Here is a 24141-nt window from a genome sequence, read left to right as displayed (position 1 = left end):
GCTAAACAGAAAACTAATTTCCAAGAGCAGAAGAAGCCCTGATACTTTATTGCTAGATTCTATAGCAATTGGAACTCACAATAAACTTATAGTACTCTATATAAACTGAGAAGCTTGTATCAAATTCAGGCTTCCATTTAAAATAGATATTGCAGATATTAGGCTTCAATTAAGGAATAACTTTCAGTGCTTCTTTTTTTAAAGGCAAAGTATATAAAAAAAACCAAACTAGGTGAAAATTATTAAATTCCTCCAAAAATTATGCTTTCTCCTATTCCTTAAGATAGTACAGTTTGTGATTCACAGGGTAACTGGTATCAAACACAAATTAATGAAAGCTCTTATAAGCAATTTTATTCCTATGGCAGACATTTACAAAATCAGAAGAATTTATCATTTGAGTTCACCTTAAAAATAACTTATAAAGCAGTGATATATGCAACATAAAACAGTTCAGGAGGGAAGAAGGAAAGCAAACTTTAATAACTAAAATGTAGTAATAAAAAAAAAGATGGAATAAAAGTCCCTACTCCTCATTTCTACTTAAGATGTCATGTGACAATATTTTACAATGTCTTGCAGGTTTATATATGTATGTGTGCATTTCTGTATCTCTCACACACATATATACAAATACATTAACCCATATATTTACATAGATAAATGTTCCATCTTGGGCAATTCTGTTATGCCACTCTACTGTTGTCTCAATCATGTTTGGGACCCAATTTCTTGACAAAACTGGGGAGATGGTAGAAAAAAATGGTGGTTCTGATTGTGTCTGAGATCCTTTTGTTAAACTATGCACTGGGACAAATAATTTTCTTCTGTAGTAGCTCTTTGGAGAGAGCCAACTCACTGTGGTCTTCATGAGGTGACTTGGTAGCAGATCACACGCTCATTGTCATGCTAGGGGAGTACTGAAAAAAGAAGAATCCACATTTTAACAACAGTTCTTTCCCAGGTAACTAAACCCACTTTTGGACAAAGGAAGTGAGTTTAAATGTCAACATGCTATTTGAATTTTCTCCTAAATTTGTACTATAGCACATGCTAATGCTGTAGTTCATTTTGTGGTATATTGTGTAAAAATAAAGCGATTGCTGATGAAATCAATTCACTTGTCAATTTCAGTGTTGGGGACTGCTACCTGGGTAGTGTGATGAATCAATATTTCACTGATGCTTTTCCTGCCTTTTACTGGTCAGTGTTGGCTACTGGAGGGATTTAGTTGGGCAAGATAGCAGAGCAGCTACTTTTTTGATCACTGAACCACATAACTATTTTGAAGGGCTTTTTACTACTTGATGGGAAAAAGGTGAAGATACATCTGAATGGACTTAAACTAGGTTTTTGGCTTATTTTAAAATCCTGTATTATGATTTTATGAGGTGTCATGGTTTTAGCTGGGATAGAGTTAATTTTCTTCACTCTAGCTGGTATAGTGCTGTGCTTTGAAATTAGCATGGAAAAAAAACCCTGTTGAGATAACACACAGATGTTTTGGGCTGTTGCTGGGTAGTATTCTGTTGTGGGGGTATCCACCCCTTATTCCATATCATTGACATCATGCTCAGGTCCCATACTATTCAGTACAAATTCAATAATTCCTATCCATCTTCTCATCCTTTAACAATATATATATATACATACAGATTTTCATTTATCATTCCACTAGTCTATGGAACACCCCTGTAGAATGCCTGTGAAATGTCCATTGAGTTCATTTAGTCCATGACTTTGGATTTCATCTCTTGTAAGGGTCCTTCAGAGAGGCGGTGTGCGTGGGGTCAGATTGTTGCATGTCAGTCCTTGTTCCATCACCGCTGCACTGGTAGTTCTTGTTCTCTCACTGCTGCACTTTGCTCGGTTCCATTGAAAGTTCATTTGCTATTATTATTAATTGGGAGATTCCCACCATGATAACATTCCATTGATGCAACCATAGTAGTGATGACATACAACATCATATAGCAATTAACAGCATATTATTCAGTTCATTGGCTGTTTTCACCCAAAATTAAATCCCCCTGAGGTACACACCGGACTCCTCCATCCTCCCGCATCACCCACCAAGTGCACCCAGGTCCTCGAGCAAACGCAATCCCACGAATGGGTTTGCCTCTGCTGAAAGCAGGAATAACCCAGACTGTTTTGCCCAGCATATTTTTTATGTGCACTACAGGGACTCTATCCCCTTCCACAGTACGTAAGGATTCTGATTGGGCAGGGCAAGCTCGATTGGCAGATCCCCTCATGTTGACTAACCACGTGGCTTTTGCTAAATGTGTATCCCAGTGTTTAAATGTTACACCCCCCATTGCTCTCAGTGTCATCTTTAATAGTCCATTGAATCTTTCGATTTTCCCAGAGGCTGGTGCGTGATAGGGGATGTGATACACCCACTCAATGCCATGCTCTTTGGCCCAGGTGTCCATGAGGTTATTTCGGAAATGAGTCCCCTTGTCTGACTCAATTCTCTCTGGGGTGCCATGTCGCCACAGGACTTGTTTTTCAAGACCCAGGATAGTGTTCTGGGCAGTGGAATGGGGGACGGGATATGTTTCCAGCCAGCCGGTGGTTGCTTCTACCATGGTGAGAACATGGCGCTTGCCTTGGCGGGTCTGTGGGAGTGTGATAGAGTCAATTTGCCAGGCCTCCCCATATTTATATTTCAGCCATCGTCCCCCATACCACAGAGGCTTTACCTGCTTCGCTTGCTTGATTGCAGCGCATGTTTCACATTCGTGGATAACCTGCGCAATAATATCCATGGTCAAGTCCACCCCTCGATCACGAGCCCACCTGTATGTAGCATCTCTCCCTTGATGGCCTGAGGTGTCATGGGCCCACCGAGCTAGAAATAGTTCACCCTTATGCTGCCAGTCCAGATCCACCTCAGCCACTTCAATCTTGGCAGCCTGATCTACCTGCTGGTTGTTTCAATGTTCTTCAGTGGCTCGACTCTTGGGGACGTGAGCATCCACATGCCGTACCTTTACAACCAGGTTCTCTACTCGGGCAGCAATATCTTGCCACAATGCGGCACCCCAGATGGGTTTGCCTCTGTGCTGCCAGTTGCTTTGCTTCCACTGCTGCAGCCAGCCCCACAAGGCATTTGCCACCATCCAGGAGTCAGTATAGAGACAGAGCACTGGCCACTTTTCCCGTTCAGTGATGTCTAAGGTCAGCTGGATGGCCTTTACTTCTGCAAATTGGTTCGATTCACCTTCTCCTTCAGCAGTTTCTGCTACTTGTCGTGTAGGACTCCATACAGCAGCCTTCCATCTCCAGTGCTTTCCCACAAGGCGACAGGACCCATCAGTAAACAGGGCATACTGCTTCTCCTTTTCTGGCAGTTTGTTATACAGTGGGGCTTCTTCAGCACATGTCACCTCCTCCTCTGGTGATATTCCAAAGTCTTTGCCTTCTGGCCAGTCCATAATCACTTCCAAGATTCCTGGGCGACTGGGGTTTCCTACTCGAGCCCGCTGGGTAATCAGTGCAACCCATTTATTCCACGTAGCATCAGTTGCATGGTGTGTGGAGGGGATGTTCCCTCTGAACATCCAGCCCAGCACTGGCAGTCGGGGTGCCAGGAGCAACTGTGCCTCAGTACCAACCACTTCTGAAGCAGCTCGGACCCCTTCATATGCTGCCAATATCTCTTTTTCAGTTGGAGTATAGCGGGCTTCGGACCCTCTGTATCCACGACTCCAAAACCCTAGGGGTCGACCCCGGGTCTCCCCATGTGCTTTCTGCCAGAGGCTCCAGGTAGGGCCATTCTCCCCGGCTGCAGTGTAGAGCACATTTTTTATATCTTGTCCTGCCCGGACTGGCCCAAGAGCTACTGCATGAACTATTTCTCGTTTAATCTGTTCAAAGGCTTGTTGTTGTTCAGGGCCCCATTTGAAATCATTCTTTTTCCGGGTCACTTGATAGAGAGGGCTTACGATCAGACTGTAATTTGGAATATGCATTCTCCAAAAACCCACAATGCCCAAGAAAGCTTGTGTTTCCTTTTTGCTGGTTGGTGGAGACATGGCTGTTATTTTGTTGATCACATCCATGGGGATCTGACAACGACCATCTTGCCATTTTATTCCCAAGAACTGGATTTCTCGTGCAGGTCCCTTAACTTTACTTTGTTTTATGGCGAAACCAGCTTTCAGAAGGATTTGGACTATTTCCTTTCCTTTCTCAAAAACTTCTTCTGCTGTATTGCCCCACACAATGATGTCATCAATGTATTGTAGGTGATCGGGAGCTCCACCTTGTTCCAGAGCATTATGGATCAGTCCATGGCAAATGGTAGGGCTGTGTTTCCACCCCTGGGGCAGTCGATTCCAGGTGTACTGGACCCCCCTCCAAGTAAAAGCAAACTGTGGCCTGCACTCTGCTGCCAGAGGGATTGAGAAGAATGCATTAGCAATATCAATTGTGGCATACCACTTGGCTGCCTTGGACTCCAGTTCGTATTGAAGTTCTAGCATGTCTGGCACAGCAGCACTCAACGGTGGAGTGACTTCGTTCAGGCCACAGTAGTCTACTGTTAGCCTCCACTCTCCATTAGACTTCCGGACTGGTCATATGGGACTGTTAAAGGGTGAGTGGGTTTTACTGATGACTCCTTGGCTCTCCAGTCGACGAATGAGCCCGTGGATGGGGATCAGAGAGTCTCTGTTGGTGCAATATTGCCGCCGGTGCACTGTTGTGGTGGCGATTGGCACCTGTTGTTCTTTGACCTTCAGCAACCCCACAACAGAAGGGTCCTTCGAGAGACCGGGCAAGGTAGACAGCTGTTTAATTTCTGCCGTCTCCAAGGCGGCTACACCAAAAGCCCACTTGTAACCTTTTGGGTCCTTGAAATACCCTCTCCTGAGATAGTCTATGCCAAGGATGCACAGAGCCTCTGGGCCAGTCACAATAGGGTGCTTTTGCCACTCATTCCCAGCGAGGCTCACTTCGGCCTCCAATACAGTTAGCTCTTGGGATCCCCCTGTCACTCCAGCAATGCTGATGGGTTCTGCCCCTATATAGTTTGATGGCATTAAGGTACACTGTGCGCCAGTGTCAACTAAAGCTCTATATTCCTGTGGGTCAGATGTGCCAGGCCATCGGATCCACACAGTCCAGTAAACCCGGTTATCCCTTTCCTCCACCTGGCTGGACGCAGGGCCCCTCTAGTCTTGATCATAGTATTCATCACTCACTTCCGGTAAATATGAATCACGGGTGTCTCTGTTAAGATCAGTCAGGCCATCAGCACTTCTGCTCCTCTGTCTGGAGAATTGCTTACGGGAAACTGGGGCAGCAGCTCTCCTGGAGAAACTCCCCTGAGTAATTGTTCTCCCTTGCAGCTCACGTACCCGTGCCTCTAAGGCTGAGGTAGGTTTTCCATCCCACTTCTTCATGTCCTCTCCGTGATCACGCAGGTAAAACCATAGGGTGCCCCATCGTGTGTATCCCTTCTCTTGAGCCAAGGGACGATTACTCCTAATATCTGAGATACTGGTCCGTACTGGTGGGGAGTAGGACATATCTTCTTTGAGTTGCTGGAACTCTCAGGACAGTTTCTCAACAGCAGAGACGAGCGAGGAAGAGAGATTTGCTTCATATTCCCGGAGTCTATCAATCAACTCAGCCACCGTTGGTGTCTCGTCATCTTTCCAGGACATCACTGCCAATGAGTTTGCATACGAGGATGGTGCGCTCCGTACAAACTTCCACCATATGGGTTGTGTGCACTCAGCTTCATCTGGATCTTTGGAGGACCGTTGATCGTCCAGGTCACCATAAACCACCTCAAGCACGGCTAATTCCCTTAGATGCTGAATGCCTTTCTCCATGGTCATCCATTTTCCTAGGCGAAATACAATATCTTCTTTGAAGGGATACCTCTCTCTCACCGCGGCCAGGAGCCGCCTCCAGAGGCTGAGGGCTTGTGTTCCTTTTCCAATTGCTTTATCAATGCCCCCTTCCCTAGAGAGGGATCCCAGTTGTTTGGCTTCCTTCCCCTCTAATTCCAAACTACTGGCCCCATTATCCCAGCATCGGAGCAGCCAGGTGATAACGTGCTCACCTGAATGACGCCCGAAATCTTTCCGTATATCCCGCAACTCACTCAAGGATAGAGATCGGGTAGTTTCCATTTCTTGTACACATGGTTCCTCCTCCTCCTCTTCTCGTGATGGCCCTGGTTCCTCGTAATCTCTTTCTAAACGAGTTGACCTTCTCTTCCATGATTTCTTCTTGCGTATAGGGGCGACTGATACTGGCACAGGTTGGTCCTCTGGTTTAGCTGCAACGCTTGGCACTGGGGTTTGAGTAGCTGCAGTGCCTGTCGTGGGGGTTTGAGTGGCCGCCGTGCTCGTCACCAGGGTTAGAGCAGCTGCAGTATCCGTCGTGGCATGTTGGGTGGCCACAGTGCTTGTCACTGGGGTTGGAGTAGCTGCAGTATCTGTTGCGGCGGGTTGGGTGGCCGCAGTGCTTGTCACTGGGGTTGGAGTAGCTGCAGTATCTGTTGCGGTGGGTTGGGTGGCCGCAGTGCTTGTCGCTGGGGTTGGAGTAGCTGCAGTATCTGTCGTAGGGGGTTGGGTGGCCGCAGTGCTTGTCACTGGGGTTGGAGTAGCTGCAGTGTCTGTCGTGGGGGTTTGGGTGGCCACAGTGCTTGTCACGGGGGTTGGAGTAGCTCCCTTCTCTTTCCCTTGGGGGTACTGAATAGTGTTAAATAGGGCTCGATAGGCATAAGCCAGACCCCAGCACATGGCAGTGATCTGTATCTCTCTGGAATTGCCAGGGTGACAACATACTTCCTCCAAATGTTCTACTAATTTTTCAGGATTCTGCACTTGTTCAGGGGTGAAGTCCCACACCACAGGGGGTGCCCACCGTCTTAGGCATTTGCCCATACTTTCCCACATACCCTGCCACGCATAGCTATCGAGCCTTGGGACAGATCTCTGGATTATATTCTTAACTTGCTTACTAACCTTAGACAGATCTGAAACCGTCTGCCAAAGCAATATCAACAGATGTATCTTAACTACACAAGGATGTTCAAGATACTGAAAAGTTGTTGTAATGAGGGAGGAGACATTACATAAAATAGTAGCTACGGTACCATTCTGTATTTCCTCCATAAAAAACTCCTCAGAGGAGGAGGTATAATTGCTAATTGCCTCCATGAGGTGGTAGCTGTAGTACAGTAACGGCTTCCATGCAAAACCTAAATAACCGATAACAGTCAAGGCCAGTGTTTTAATAACAAGTCTCCTAGGCAAAATATCTCTAATCACTGCAGAGCACAGCCAACTGACAAAACCAACAGCAAGTTTTAACATGTACTTTACAATCAGCATGGTAAAGACTGGACAAACTAATACTGCGAGCAGATGAATCAATGCTGTGACCAGCAACTGTTATTATCTCAAACCCTTCGAGCCCCACGTTGGGCGCCAAAAATAGACTGTCGTGGTTCAGCCTCAGCTGGCAACTGAACACCACTAGTATAAGCGCTGCCCAGCAACAGCCTAAACATCTGTGTGTTATCTCAACAGGTTTTTTCCATGCTAATTTCAAAGCACAGCACTATACCAGCTAGAGTGAAGAAAATTAACTCTATCCCAGCTGAAACCATGACAGCTTGTACTAGTCAAGGACATTTCTAGCTTCCCATGCTCTGCTGGGTGCACAAGAAGCCGGGAGGGGAGGGGGCACAGCTAAGAGAGCAGATTCAAACTGACCAAAGGGATATTCCATATCATGTAATGTCATGCCCAGTATGTTAACTGGGAGGAGCTGGCCGGGGGAGGGAGGAAGCAATCGCAGCTCGGGGACGGGCAGCGTTGGTCGGCAGGTGGTGAGCGGTTGTATCATTTGTGTTTCCGTGTTTTTTTCCCTTTTTATTTCCCTTTCCCTTCCTTTTCCATTTTATTATATTAACATTATTGTCATTATTATCATAATCATTGTTACTATTATTAACATTTTATTGTAATCATTAAACTGTGCTTATCTCAACCCACAAGTTCTTTTGCTCATCCGATTCTCTTCCCCATCCCACAGGGGTGGGGGGGGGAGTGAGCGAGCGGCTGCGTGGTGTTCAGTTGCCAGCTGAGGCTGAACCACGACATGAGGCAAGCTGAATCAAGTATCAGTGGTTATTATTCTTTATGTAAACTGAAAATTCAGTCACCATGTTACATTATTATTGTAACACAAATTGAACTTCAGCCCTAATACAAGCTATAGCTGCCCTCAAATTAGCAATACTTCATTACAAAGAAACAATGGGACACCACAATGCCTAATACAAATGCACATTTATATGCTTATTTTAATTTGTATTTCAATTGAAACTTACAGGCTGCAGAAATACTTGATTGGCCTAAAATCTTCTAAGTACATTATAAGTATGTTCAAATGCAAGAAATATTAGTGTTATGAAAACTGATACGAGAAACAGAAAGATATTAATTTGCCTTGGCAAAAACAAATATGCAATTAAAAAACCCTACCAAACCTAAATTTTTGAGGTGGCCATTTCTAAGTTTTAAAACATATTCAGAAAAAGCACTTTGGATGGGTCTTCACTGTCATATAAACTGCATAGAATGGACCACTTGGGTAAAAACCATTTTGTCCCATATCATGTCTCTGATGGTTTGTCTGCTTTAGGGCTGTGCTGGTTTTGGCTGAGAAGGGGTTAATTCTCCTCACTGTGGGGGTGGGCTACCTTTCCAGCTTCCCGCGCTCTGCCGCGTGGCGGGCGGGGCTGGGAGGGGCAGGGCCATGGTGGGGACGGCTGACCCCGACTGGCCAATGGCAGGTTCATTCCATACCATGTGACACCATGACCAATATATTGAGGGGGGGGGCAGGTGCAGCGCCAGCGCGGAGGCGGCGCGGCGTCGGGTCGGCGGGCGACGAGCGGCTGCGGCGCGGGCAGTTTGTTCCGGCGGTTCGTTCCCCCTCTCCCCTCCCTTCCCCCCCCCTCCCCCTGGGCTTTGCGCCTCTCGTTGTTCTCCTTTACATTGCATTTCTACTGTTGTTTTCTTTTAATTTTAATTATTAAACTGTTCTTATCCCAACCCACGAGCATTACCCTTCTGATTCTCTCCCCCATCTACCGGTGGGGAGTGAGCGAGCTACTGTGTGGGGCTGAGCTGCCGCTAAACCACGACAGTCTTTTTGGCACCCAACGTGGGGCTCAAGGATTGGAGATAACAACAGCTGCTGGTCACAGCACCATGTTGTCCTTTCTGCAGTTGGTGTTAAAAATCGGTGTTGGTTTGTTGAGTCTGCTGTGATTAGTAATGCTTTGCCTATAAGATTTGTTATACAAACACTCGTTTTCAGCTTTATCTGGCATTTGGGGTTTTTGCTGAAACCGTTACTGTACTTTGGATACCACCTTGTTGAGGCAATTAGCAATTATACCTCTTCCTCTGAGAGATTTTATATGGAGGAAATACAGAATAATACCTTTGCAACTTTGTTCTATGATGTCTGTGCCTTTGTTACAACAACGTCTTTGTATCTTGAACATCCCTGGGTGGTTAAGGTGCACTTATTGTTAGTTTTTGGGCATGTTGTTTTGGTTTTGACTAAGCAACTTAAGAATATCACCCAGAAATCTGCCCCGAGGCTTGATAGTTATGAGTGGCAGGGCATGTGGGATAGCATGGGCAAATACCTAGGGCAGTGGGCACCCCCAGTGTTTTGGAGTTTCACCCCTGAACAAGTGCAGAATCCTAAAAAACTAGTAGAATATTTGGAGAAAGTCTGTTGTTACGCTGGGAACTCCAGAGAGACAGAGATAACTGCAACATGCTGGGGTCTGGCCCATGCATACCGAGCCCTGCTCAACAGTATTCAGTGCCCCCAGGGGGAAGAGAATGTCTCTGGATTGAAATGCAAAGTGACTGGCACTGTAGACAATCCAGCCCTGACAACAGGCACTGCAGCCACTCAAACCCCCACAACAAGTAGTGGAGCTAGGTCAGAAAATAAACCCGTACCAGTATCAGTTGCCCCCATACACAAGACGAAATATTGGAAGCGGACATCAACTCGTTTAGAACGGGATGATGAAGAACCAGGGCCATCGCGGGGAGAGGAGGGAGAAGTAATAAATGAAATAGAGACCACCCGATCCCTGTCCTTAAGCGAGTTGTGAGATATGCGAAAAGATTATAGCCGTCATTCAGGTGAGCACATTGTCACCTGGCTGCTCTGATGCTGGGATAATGGGGCCAGTAGCCTGGAACTAGAGGGAAAAGAAGCCAAACAATTGGGATCCCTTTCTGGGGAAGGGGGCGTTGACAAAGCAATAGGAAAAAAAACACAAGCCCTCAGCCTCTGGAGTCGACTCCTGTCTGGAGTGAAGGAAAGGTATCCCTTTAAAGAAGATGTTACATATCACCCAGGAAAATGGACAACTATGGAGAAAGGCATCCAGTATCTAAGGGAATTAGCTGTGTTTGACGTGATTTATGGTGACCTGGACGATCAACGGTCATCCAAAGATCCAGATGAAGCCGAGTGCACACGACCCATGTGGCGGCAGTTTGTACGGAGCGCACCATCTTCGCATGCAAACTCATTGGCAGTGATGTCCTGGAAAGATGACGAGACACCAACGGTGGCAGAGGTGATAGATAGACTCCGAGATTACGACACAAATATCTCTTCCTCGCTTGTCTCTGCTGTGGAGAAACTATCCCAAGAGGTCCAGCAACTCAAAGAAGATCTGTCCTACTCCCCACCTCGACAGAGCAGTGTCTCAGCTGTTAGGAATAAGCGTCCTTTGGCTCAAAGAAGGGGATACACACCACGGGCCACCCTATGGTTCTACCTGCGTGACCACGGAGAGGACATGATGAGGTGGGATGGCAAGCCTACCTCGACCCTACAGGCACGAGTGCATGAACTGCAAGGAAGAACAGTCACTCAGGGAGGCTCTTCCAGGAAAGCTGCTGCTCCAATTTCCAGTGAAGAAGTCCCCAGACAGAGGAGTAGAAGCGCAGATTTTATTTCTAAGTGTAATAGAGGGACTCCTGATTCACATTCACAGGAAGTGAGTTGTGACTGCCATGATCAGGACTAGAGGGGCCCTGCCTCCAGCCGGGTGGAGGAAAGGGATAACCGGGCTTACTGGACTGTGTGGATCCGATGGCCTGGCACGTCCGACCCACAGGAGTATAAAGCTTTAGTGGACACCGGCGCACAGTGCACCTTAATGCCATCAAACTATATAGGGGCAGAACCCATCAGCATTGCTGGAGTGACAGGGGGATCCCAAGAGCTAACTGTATTGGAGGCCGAAGTGAGCCTAACTGGCAATGAGTGGCAAAAGCACCCCACTGTGACTGGCCCAGAGGCTCCGTGCATCCTTGGCATAGACTACCTCAGGAAAGGGTATTTCAAGGACCCAAAAGGTTACAAGTGGGCTTTTGGTGTAGCTGCCTTGGAGACGGAGGAAACTGAACAGCTGTCTACCTTGCCCGGTCTCTCAAAGGACCCTTCCATTGTGGGGTTGCTGAAGGTCAAAGAACAACAGGTGCCAATCGCCACCACAACAGTGCACCGGCGGCAATATTGTACCAACAGAGACTCTCTGATCCCCATCCATAAACTCATTCACCAACTGAGGAGCCAAGGAGTCATCAGTAAGACTCACTCACCCTTTAACAGTCCCATATGGCCAGTCTGGAAGTCTAATGGAGAGTGGAGGCTAACAGTAGACTATCGTGGCCTGAATGAAGTCACTCCACCGTTGAGTGCTGCTGTGCCAGACATGCTAGAACTTCAATACGAACTGGAGTCCAAGGCAGCCAAGTGGTATGCCACAATTGATATCGCTAATGCATTCTTCTCAATCCCTCTGGCAGCAGAGTGCAGGCCACAGTTTGCTTTCACATGGAGGGGCGTCCAGTACACCTGGAATCGACTGCCCCAGGGGTGGAAACACAGTCCTACCATTTGCCATGGACTGATTCAGACTGTACTGGAACAGGGAGAAGCTCCTGAACACCTTCAGTACATTGATGACATCATTGTGTGGGGCAGCACAGCGGAAGAAGTTTTTGAGAAAGGAGAGAAAATAGTCCAAATCCTTCTGAAAGCTGGTTTTGCCATAAAACAAAGTAAGGTGAAGGGACCTGCACGAGAAATCCAGTTCTTAGGAATCAAATGGCAAGATGGTCGTCGTCATATTCCAATGGATGTGATCAACAAAATAGCAGCCATGTCTCTACCAACCAGCAAAAAGGAAACACAAGCTTACTTGGGCATTGTGGGTTTTTGGAGAATGCATATTCCCAATTACAGTCTGATCGTAAGCCCTCTCTATCAAGTGACCCGGAAAAAGAATGATTTCAAATGGGGCCCTGAGCAATGACAAGCCTTTGAACAGATTAAATGAGAAATAGTCCATGCAGTAGCTCTTGGGCCAGTCCGGGCAGGACAAGATGTAAAAAATGTGCTCTACACTGCAGCCGGGGAGAATGGCCCTACCTGGAGCCTCTGGCAGAAAGCACATGGGGAGACCCGGGGTCGACCCCTAGGGTTTTGGAGTCGTGGATACAGAGGGTCCGAATCCCGCTATACTCCAACTGGACCAGAGATATTGGCAGCATATGAAGGGTTTTGAGCTGCTTCAGAAGTGGTTGGTACTGAAGCACAGTTGCTCCTGGCACCCCGACTGCCAGTGCTGGGCTGGATGTTCAAAGGAAACATCCCCTCTACACACCATGCAACTGATGCTATGTGGAATAAATGGGTTGCACTGATTACCCAGGGGGGTCGAGTAGGAAACCCCAGTCGCCCAGGAATCTTGGAAGTGATTATGGACTGGCCAGAAGGCAAAGATTTTGGATTATCACCAGAGGAGGAGGTGACACGTGCTGAAGAAGCCCCACTGTATAACAAACTGCCAGAAAATGAGAAGCAGTATGCCCTGTTCACTGATGGGTCCTGTCGCCTTGTGGGAAAGCACCGGAGATGGAAGGCTGCTGTATGGAGTCCTACACGACAAGTAGCAGAAACTGCTGAAGGAGAAGGTGAATCGAGCCAGTTTGCAGAGGTAAAGGCCATCCAGCTGGCCTTAGACATCGCTGAACGGGAAAAGTGGCCAGTGCTCTATCTCTATACTGACTCCTGGATGGTGGCAAATGCCTTGTGGGGCTGGCTGCAGCAATGGAAGCAAAGCAACTGGCAGCGCAGAGGCAAACCCATCTGGGCTGCCGCACTGTGGCAAGATATTGCTGCCCGGGTAGAGAACCTGGTTGTAAAGGTACGTCATGTGGATGCTCACGTCCCCAAGAGTCGAGCCACTGAAGAACATTGAAACAACCAGCAGGTAGATCAGGCTGCCAAGATTGAAGTGGCTGAGGTGGATCTGGACTGGCAGCATAAGGGTGAACTATTTCTAGCTCGGTGGGCCCATGACACCTCAGGCCATCAAGGGAGAGATGCAACATACAGGTGGGCTCGTGATCGAGGGGTGGACTTGACCATGGATATTATTGCACAGGTTATCCACGAATGTGAAACATGTGCTGCAGTCAAGCAAGCGAAGCGGGTAAAGCCTCTGTGGTATGGGGGACGATGGCTGAAATATAAATATGGGGAGGCCTGGCAAATTGACTCTATCACACTCCCACAGACCCGCCAAGGCAAGCGCCATGTGCTTACAATGGTAGAAACAACGACTGGCTGGCTGGAAACATATCCCGTCCCCCATTCCACTGCCCGGAACACTATCCTGGGTCTTGAGAAACAAGTCCTGTGGCGACATGGCACCCCAGAGAGAATTGAGTCAGACAACGGAACTCATTTCCGAAATAGCCTCATAGACACCTGGGCCAAAGAGCATGGCATTGAGTGGGTGTATCACATCCCCTATCACGCACCAGCCTCTGGGAAAATTGAACGGTACAATGGACTGTTAAAAACTACACTGAGAGCAATGGGGGGTGGAACATTCAAGCACTGGGATACACATTTAGCAAAAGCCACGTGGTTAGTCAACACGAGGGGATCTGCCAACCGAGCTGGCCCTGCCCAGTCAGAAATCCTACATACTGTGGAAGGGGATAGAGTCCCTGTAGTGCACACAAAAAGTATGCTGGGCAAAACAGTCTGGGTTCTTCCTGCCTCCGGCAAAGGCAAACCCATTCGTGGGATTGCTTTTGCTCGAGGACCTGGGTGCACTTGGTGGGTGATGCGGGAGGATGGAGAAATCCGATGTGTGCCTCAAGGCGATTTGATTTTGGGTGAAAACAGTCAATGAACTGCATGGCACAATGTGAACTGCTATATAATACTGTGTGTCACCTCTGTGTTGTACCAATGATATCAGAGTACGAGCCTCCCAACCCATGGAAGATCAACTATGAAACAAGCCGTGCAGCAGTGATGGAACGATGACTGACTCGGTATGCAGCGACCCAACGCCACACACCATCTCTCCCACCCGGAAAGACTGATACAACAGATGGAGCCCAGAGTCATGGACTGGATGAACTCAATGGACATTTTTAATGGACATTGTACAGGGAAGGTCCATGAACTAAGGGAATGATGTCTGTGTATTATGTTAAAGGATGGGAAGGGGAGGGGTGGTGGTTGGTAGGGTTGTATTGCATCATATGGGACCTGGGCATGGTGTAAATGGTATGGAATAAGGGGTGGAGAATGTGCTGGTTTTGGCTGAGAAGGGGTTAATTCTCCTCACTGTGGGGGTGGGCTACCTTTCCAGCTTCCCGCGCTCTGCCGCGTGGCGGGGGGGGCTGGGAGGGGCAGGGCCATGGTGGGGGCGGCTGACCCCGACTGGCCAATGGCAGGTTCATTCCATACCATGTGACACCATGACCAATATATTGAGGGGGGGGCAGTCGCAGCGCCAGCGCGGAGGCGGCGCGGCGTCGGGTCGGCGGGCGGCGAGCGGCTGCGGCGCGGGCAGTTTGTTCCAGTGGTTCGTTCCCCCTCTCCCCTCCCTTCCCCCCCCCTCCCCCTGGGCTTTGCGCCTCTCGTTGTTCTCCTTTACATTGCGTTTCTACTGTTGTTTCTTTTAATTTTAATTATTAAACTGTTCTTATCCCAACCCACGAGCGTTACCCTTCTGATTCTCTCCCCCATCTAGCGGTGGGGAGTGAGCGAGCTACTGTGTGGGGCTGAGCTGCCGCTAAACCACGCCAAGGGCTTACTCCCATCATGTGCTGAGCCCTTTCATAGTGGACCCAGAAAAGCTTATCTTACTAGTCGGGTCCCAGATTAATTCATGTAGGAGAAGTAGGAGTATCTAGAATCAAATAAGTAGTAAGCGTCTGAGAAAACTAATTTTTTGAGTCCAATTGATGTCCGTCTTTTAATGAGTTTGGTTTGGTGAACTGGTCTGCCTGCTGAATCATACTGTTTGTCCTCAGCACAAGTATGCTGAGTTGAGACATAACATGGACTACCATGACTAAGGATCACATTTAATGGAGATTTTGTGGTTACTGCTTTTTCTGCAGATTTTGAAACATCAGTCGTTTTGCTTTGTAGAAATCAGTTTTCTCCAATCCTCCAAACAATCTGAACATGTGCCCTCTTTATGAGGACACAGACAGCTAAAATGCATAAAATGCTCCCTCTGCCTTTTCACTAGTTTACAAAGCAACCACCCCGACATCTGATTTTCATGAAATTTGCTGTGAACTTTGACTGTTGTGTGATCTAAGATAAACTGTTTAGTTTTAATAATTTATGAGATAAATATCACCACTGGCATAGTTAATGGAGTTGCACTCACTGCTGAACAGCAGTGATTTCCAGTAAGAACAGAAGTGTTGAAGTTGCTCAGCACTTCTGAAAAATCAGGCCACTTCTATATAGGAACCTAAACGTGGATTTAGAAACCCAACTTCAGGCACATGAGTATTAAAATACTAGTCTTGCTCTGTAATGTATTTTATACTATGTTTTGCTGCCTCAAACATTTTCCATTTTAAAATATTTTTTTCCCAGGATGAACACTAGAGGGCATCTTTGCCTTCTCTGCTCTAAAATGCATGCTACATCTTTTCAACATAAGATCTCCTGGTGCTCTAATTATATACTTCAGTATGAAGCCTGTTCTAAAATACATTACTGCCCGGCAAAACACATGGTTCAGGAGTCAAAGTCTGAAAAACCAAAAACTTAAACATTCAGATGTAAAGATTTGCCAACTATGTGTATCTGGCTGTTCAGCTATTGCCTGACAAATGCCCATTGCGCATTACTGAACATGTATGGCATAATTATTATTGCTCGACAGATTTAACATTCATTGACAGTTGACCTCTTAATCTAGAAAAAGAGCTTCTGCAGTAAACCTACACCTCCTACATTTTTCAGTTTCAGCACAACTTCACAGAATTACAGCATGGTAGGGGTTGGAAGGGACCTCTGGAGGTCATCTCATCCAACCCACCTGCTTGAGCAGGTACACATAGACCAGGGTGCACAGGACTGCATCCAGGCAGGCTTCTGAATATTTCCAGAGAAGGAGACTCCACAGCCTCTTTGGGCAGCCTGTTCTAGTGCTCTGTCACTCTCACAGTAAAGTTTTTCCTCATATTCAGGTGGAACATCCTGTGTTCCAATTTGAGCCTATTGCCCCTTGATAAGATCCCCCCCTCAGTCTTCTCTTCTCCAGGCTAAACAAGCCCAGGTCTCTCAGCCTTTCCTCATAAGGGAGATGCTCCAGTCCCCTGATCGTCTTGGTAGCTCTCTGCTGGACTTTCTCCAGTAGTTCCCTGTCTTTCTTGACCTGGGGAGCCCAGAACTGGATGCAGTAATCCAGATGTGGCCTCACTAGGGTGGAGTAGAGGGGGAAGACAACCTCCCTCGACCTGCTGGCCACACTCCTTTTAATGCACACCAGAATACTGTTGGCCTTCTTGGCCACAAGGGCACAGTGCTGGCTCACGGTAAACTTGCATTCCCAGGTCCTTCTCATCAGAGCTGCTTTCCACCAGGTCAACCCCCAACATGTACTGGTGCATGGGGTTGTTCCTCCCCAGGTGCAGGACCTTGCACTTGCTTTTGTTGAATTCCATGAGGTTCCCCTCTGCCCAGCTCTCCAGCCTGTCCAGGTCTCGTTGGATGGCAGCACAGCCTTCCAGTGTATCAGCCACTCCTCCCACTTTTGTATCATCAGCAAACTTGCTGAGGGTACACTGTCCCTTTGTCCACGTCACTGATGAATATATTGAACAGGGCTGGACCCAGTACAGACCCCTGGGGAACACCGCTAGTTACGGGCCTCCAACCAGACTCTGTCCCATTGATCACAACCCTCTGAGCTCTGTTGTTCAGCCAGTTCTCAATCCACCTCACTGTCCTCTCATCTAACCCACGCTTCCTAAGCTTACCTATGAGGGTGTTATGGGAGACAGTGGTAAAAGCCTTGCTGAAGTTGAGATAGACAACATCCACTGCTCTCCATTCATCGACCCCAGCCAGTCATGCCATCATAGAAGGCTATCAGGCTGGTCAAGCGTGATCTCCCCTTGGTGAATCCATGTTGACTACTTCTGATAACCTTCTTTTCCTCTACATGCCTGGAGATGATCTCCAGAATGAACTGCCTTCGTTTCCTGCTTTCTTGCACATGGGAATCCACAGTTCTTGTGCTCTAAGGAAAATGTCCTTTAAGAGCTGCCAGAACTTTTCTGCTCCTTTATCCCTGAAGGCAGTTTCCCAGGGGTTCCCACCCACTAAATCCTTAAACAGCTGAAAGTTCACTTTCCTAAATTTTAGGGTCCTGACTATACTTCTCACCTGGCCTAAGATCCCTTAAGGGATCTTAAGACCATGAATTCCACCATGGCACGCTACAGCCAATCTTGTCCTCTCCAGTAAGTTCCTTTGCATTAGTGAGCAACAGGTCCAGTAACGCTTCTCCTCTGGTTGGGCTGTCTATCACCTGGATTAGGAAGTTATCCTCTATGTACTAGAAACTTCTAACAGTATTTGGCACAACTTTTTAGTGAATCAATAGTATAATGTTAGAAGCTAGTAAAAAGCCACAGAAGGTGCAGCATTGCATTACCAGTGCGCTACAAAACTGTTTGTTCTGTCTGTTATTTTTCCTTTTTAAAATAAAAGATCAGGGATTAAGTTTTGCCAAGTAAATAACTACTTAAATACTTACGCTCTCACTCTGAAAAGGGTTCAGGAAATTTCCACCCATCTCACCGTCATCCCTGGGAGTGCCAGGCTGATTACTCATGCTCATATTACTGGGAGAGTTCTGTTAAACAAGATTTTAAAATGCAGATTAAATGTTGAAGATTTCAGTTCCTTCCCCAGCTTCACCTAGCATGTCAAAAGAGTATCTATAAAATGCACTGGAATTAGAGATAAGTGTTTGTAGAGTTCTCTATGTTTCAATTGCGAATTTTAACCTGCATAGAAGTATTTTCTCCTCTGAAGTTGGGAAAAAGTATAAATGGTAGGAATAAGCATTAGCTCTGAAACTAAATCAGTATGGTCAAATCAGTGGTATATGAGCATGTGCCTTGAAATATGTGAGTTCAGAATATGTACTTAAAGGTAGACATGGGGAGAGATCTGGTCTACACAGACCTTCGCAAATCAAGGCCTGTATTTGAAGTATTTGTTCATAGTGTGTAGCTTGTTGAAATAACTTCTAGTTCAGATTTTGAGTTGCGAAACAACTTCACCAAGAGCAGTTATATACTGAGTTTATAGATAAATGAGTTATCAAGAGTATTAGATAAAAGACTCATGAATAACATCCAGCCACAAGATTGGCCTTGCAAATATTTTCAAGAGGAGCTGTACTTTTGCTATTTGCTTGCACACAACATAATGCAATAGGGTCTTCATCTACTTTTTGAGTGTCTAGGTGCAAGTGAAATGCTAATGAATAATAACAATACAAAGACTCCTGAAGGTAAATTCTTTTCTTATGGAAGTGATCCTGCACAACCACCTCTATAACGTTCAGAAAATGCTTTCAGTTAGTCCCAGAAAGAACAAAACTAGATAATTGTCACAGAAATAATTCAGCATCAATAACTGAAGGACATTGAGTTGCTGGAGCGTGCTCAAACAAGGGCAAAGAAGCTGGTGAAGGGTCTGGAGAACAAGTCTTATGAGGAGAGGTTGAGGGAACTGGGGTTGTTTAGTCTGGAGAAGAGGAGGCTGAGGGGAGACCTTATTGCTCTCTACAACTACCTGAAAGGAGGTTGTAGCGAGGTGGGTATTGGCCTCTTCTCCCAAGTTACTAGCAATAGAATGAAATTGCTTCGAGGTGCATCAGGGGAGGTTTAGATTGGATATTAGGAAAAATTTCTTCACTGAAAGAGTGATTAGGCATTGGAACAGGCTGCCCAGAGAGGTGGTGGAGTCACCATCCCTGGAGGTATTTAAAAGACATGTAGATGTTGCACTTCAGGGCATGGTTTAGGAGACATGGTGGTGTTGGGTTGATGGTTGGACTTGATGATCCTAGAGGTCTTTTCCAACCTTAATGATTCTATTGGTCTATGGTTCTAAATAGTTAGGTGTGTTTAGAAAGTTAATTTGTGGTACCCTACCACGCCTAGAGCATAGATGATACTCTTTCCATCACAGTTGGATGGAAATTAGACTCCTATTAATTAGAATTAGACTCCTATTAATACAGGCTTTGTGATGGAAAAGGAACAGTCAGGGAAAAGGGGGAGTGAAATTATGAACTTCATAAAACATTTACTATGTCTATCACAGTTCTTCCCTTGAATTTTTTTTTAATTTTTTTAATCCAGAACAATTAATCACAAGATTTACAAATACAGCATATAAATTATACATATGTACATATCTGTACATATAAAAATACATCAGGCTTAAAGTTTAAGCAGGCTTAACACAAATCTAGTATAGTTAATGGGTAGGCTAACAAAATATAACTCAAAGTAGAACATTTGATCAAAGTGACCAAATTATAAAATCTGTAAGAATCATAAATGAATTTGTCCTTTTTTCTCCTGTTAATTCTCAATTACAAACCTAATACAGCATTTCTGTTAGCTTAAAAATTTATGAAGTTTCTTTAAAAAAAGCAAAGTATGTCATACTTTGGAAATACCTGCCTGCAGTCTTAATTTAGTGTAACTGAGGCTGCAATGGGGCAAACTTGAAGTGAAAAATAGGAAATATTAAATAAAGATAAAGTCTCCTTACTGAAAGGCTGCTGTTAAGTTTTAACCATATTCCCCTGAAGGAATATTACCATTTCCACCTGAATGGGCAAATATGTTTGGTAGGTTATGCTGGTTTTGGCTGGGATAGAGTTAATTTTATTCACAGTAGCTAGTATGGGGCTATGTGTTGGATTTTTGCTGGAAACAGCAGTGATAATGTGGAGCTGTTTTAGTTGTTGCTGAGTAGCACGTACACTGGTCAAGGACTTTTTCAGCTCCCCATGCTCTACCGGGTACACAAGAAGCTGGGAGGGGACACAGCCAGGACAGCTGACCAATGGGATATTCCATACCATATGATGTCATGCTCAGTATATAAAGCTGGGGGAAGAAGGAGGAAGGGGGGGATGTTTGGAGTAATGGTGTTTGTCTTCCCAAGTAACTGTTAAGCGTGATGGAGCCCTGCTTTTCTGGAGAAGGCTGAACACCTGCCTGCCCATGGGAAGTAGTGAATGAATTCCTTGTTTTGCTTTGCTTCCGTGCACAGCTTTTGCTTTATCTATTAAACTGTCTTTATCTCAAACCATGAGTTACCTCACTTTTACTCTTCTGATTCTCTCCCCCATCCCACCAGGGGGGAGTGAGCGAGTGGCTGCGTGGTGCTTGGTTGCTGACTGAGGCTAAACCACGACACCAATCAAGTTCCAAATGTATTATATACTATTATCTATTATTATCTACATGAAATTGCTAATGATATATACAAGACTGTCCACACACTTTTACCAGTATCAATTAAGGCTGCATATTGGGCAGAGTATTACTCAGAAAAAGATATTTAAAATCTATTATATATAATGGTATAACAATACAGCACTTACTTCCCAAGTAAACATCACTTTTCTTTTAGCTATTTGAAAAAGACTTGCATCAAATATGATTTCTATGGTGTATTTAAGGTTCACAAATTACAAGACTTCCAGGTAAATTTTTGAATCCGGGTTTTCTAATAATCATATTAGCGCATATGCTGATACTTAATACCAATGGGTTGAATACAGGTTTTAAAAAATAGTTTTAGTGACAAGCAAATGGAAATGTTTTCTACTCTAAAAATTCTGCATTTTTCAGAAAAAATCTGAAGAAAAATTATAGACACTGATTAAAAATGTGCTGTATGCTTATTATCTCATTGGAGATATATTGAATCTACCACTCCACACCTGAGCACAGCACAGCTAAGGCAACATGGTCATTTCAATCCACTGTTGTACTCTTCACAGGGCCTGAACATGGTACAGATCTTCAAAACTTACAAAACTGTAGCACTGCTATAGATGTTTTTCCCTCATAGCCCCAAAATGGCCTAAGAGGCATACTGCTGAGGTCCTACTCTCCATGAAAGGCCATGGAAGGTTGTTCTGAGGCTATAATTACCTATGGAGTTTTAAAAGGACTGTATCACTAATTGAGGAATACTTCCTGTTTTTTGAACATTTGAAAGTGAATTTTAAATTAATTCATACTACAAACTTCTATTTTAACCCACAGGAATTTAGGCCAATATTTTCTTCCCTTGTATATTATCATATCTCAGTGCTAGCCTGAGAGAGCGTCTACACTGACATCCTTAGTATGACCAGAACACATGCAGACAAGCCTTAGCCAGATTCAAAGTGGCAAAGTCTGTACTGAGAGAGACCTAGCTACAGCGCTGTAGCACTTAGTCCTGGGTCAACCAAAAGATGCAGGCAATTAATTCAGACTCTCATTCCTTTTGTTTTGGAAGATGGATAAGAATTTTGTTATAGCAATTTCAAATGAATGAGTTATAAAATATTAACTGAAACAATCCCTTCCTCAATTCTATATTTATAGATCAAAAGCACAAAAATACAGGGAGACAATTTTAGTTATATTTTTATTCGTTTTAGTCAGTTACATCTGAAGATGCTGAGTACAAAACTATTTTACAAGGACAAATTTCTACCACTTTAACATTGAATAAGCTCATTAATTCCTTATTTGAATAAGTCCCTAAATTAATAATGATTACAGATGTAGCAGATTTTTATTTTTATGGAAGAAATGACACATTCAAGCACAATACTATTTTTGTACCTGGAAAACCCCTACAGGTTAAACTCACATTCATTTTGCATATACTATTTTATGGTTGTGTTTACTATTTAATGTCTGTTTAACAGTTGTATCAAAACACTGCTTTTTTTTTGCAACTACTTTTTAATCTAGCTTTTAGGGACTTAGACTAGTGATTAAGATATTAATGTTGCCTTACAGACAAAAGGAATCATGCAGTGTATAAAAGTAACATCCTAATGACATTTTCCCAAATTTGCATTCAACTAGAATTGATTATTAAAACTATGTTCATTTGTCTTAACAGATTATAAGATTATAACACGATCAGATTATTAACTGGATATATGTGAATCACATTTATTAATACACAGTGTTATACAGTAAGAAATGTCTACTTATACTCCCTATTGTTTATAGATATTGTTTTTAAACTTTCAATTAATGCTAATTCTGTCTGCACAACCTCCAAAGAGCCGACAAGCAGAAAGTGTAGATACATAATAAAAAGTTTAACAGAGGCAATGAAAATATGTTTAGAGTGAAATATTATTCTAAAAATTAAAAAAAATTTACTAGATACTCACTTTGGAAATACTGTCCATGTCTCCTGAGCCTTAAATTAAAATAGATAATTATTCAATTAGTTTTGAGCTGTAATTAATCTAAGAGCTTATTTTTCATACTAAAATATATAGTGTAACAGCAGTATGTTAAAACATAACTGTGCTTGATCTCCCTTCCTTCCCACTGTCTCTCTGAGTAAAAGCTTACAGTCAGTAGTGAATAATGTTAATCCTTTCTCTGTGCACACACCTAATGCAAAAAAAAAAAAAAAAAAGGAGAAAAGAATGAAGGACACATTTGTGATCTGTATCAGTTCCTTGAATGGCATCTTTTAGGATGAGTCAGCCTGACACAATTGAGAAAAGGCTATGTCCAACCTCCCTGTCCTCTTAGCCAGGTACTGCAATTCATTTTGGGCACATACACCTGAGGAAGATGTTGCTTCAGCTTGAGGGGAAAAAAAAGCAACCTCATAGATAACTAGTAAAACTTAATGTTGCTGACAAAAATTATCACAATTTTTACTGAACTACAGCTACCCAAAACTCCATAGAAGACTCTTAATGAAAAATCTCTAGTCAGCTGGGGTGTGTTTCATCAATGTCTTTGCCCCCAGAAGCAGAAGCCTACTACTGAAATTTGCTAAAATGACATCAGCTTTGGATGCATTACAAATACTAATGATAATATCTTTCAGAAGAAATTAGGTGATCCTGAGGACTGGAGTAATAGAAACAAAAAAAAAAATTAAACATAATGAGTGCAAGACTAACAAAAAAAATTTTTCGCATATGCTGTAGCTCTCACTTGGTTGAAGCCAAGAATAAATGAAATATAATTTAAGGATGGATGTATCAAGAAAAGTATTTCTAGCAGCAACAGACAGTAAACAATTCTGATCACCTATTTTCAGGAAAGACAAATTCAGACTGGAATAGTGTCAGAGAAAAGCAATCAAGAAAATGGCGTTATGGGAGGAGATTGAAATAGCTTGGTATACTTAGCCAGGCAAATTAAGGCTAAGAAGGAATATGATTTCTATAAATACACCAGATATATAAACATTAGGAAGAGGAAGAGTCATTTTGTCATGGAAAAATGGAAAAAATTTAGTGGAAATCAGAAAAAGATTTCTTTCTAACCATCAGAGGCATATCCAGTAGAAGGGTTGTGGTCAAAGAAGCTAGAGAAGTTCAAGATGGAGCTTGACCAATTTATGCCTGTGATTGTGAGACATAACTGCCTACTACAGCATGGCACTGAATGCAGGAGATCTCTTGCAGTCTTA

At 44.5% G+C, this 24141-nt stretch overlaps 1 protein-coding gene across 2 annotated transcripts in view; it reads right to left on the bottom strand.

The window, feature by feature from the left end:
• Positions 1-337: 337 nt before the first annotated feature.
• The window catches only part of LOC135316341 (single-stranded DNA-binding protein 2-like), a 192516-nt gene continuing 168712 nt past the window's right edge, over positions 338-24141 (bottom strand). For both annotated transcript variants that reach the window (XM_064469527.1, XM_064469528.1), the window contains 3 exons: positions 22874-22902; positions 18188-18286; positions 338-920 (listed from right to left, as the gene is read on the bottom strand). In XM_064469527.1, coding sequence (XP_064325597.1) covers positions 891-920; positions 18188-18286; positions 22874-22902 — 158 coding nt within the window. In that variant the 3' untranslated portion in view covers positions 338-890. The remainder of the gene's footprint in view (positions 921-18187; positions 18287-22873; positions 22903-24141) is intronic.

The sequence above is a fragment of the Phalacrocorax carbo genome, chromosome 19 (assembly GCF_963921805.1).
Source record: "Phalacrocorax carbo chromosome 19, bPhaCar2.1, whole genome shotgun sequence".
NCBI classification, from domain to species: domain Eukaryota; kingdom Metazoa; phylum Chordata; class Aves; order Suliformes; family Phalacrocoracidae; genus Phalacrocorax; species Phalacrocorax carbo.
The sequence above is the reverse complement of the archived record's forward strand: the minus strand, read 5'-3'. Positions and strand labels throughout refer to the sequence as shown.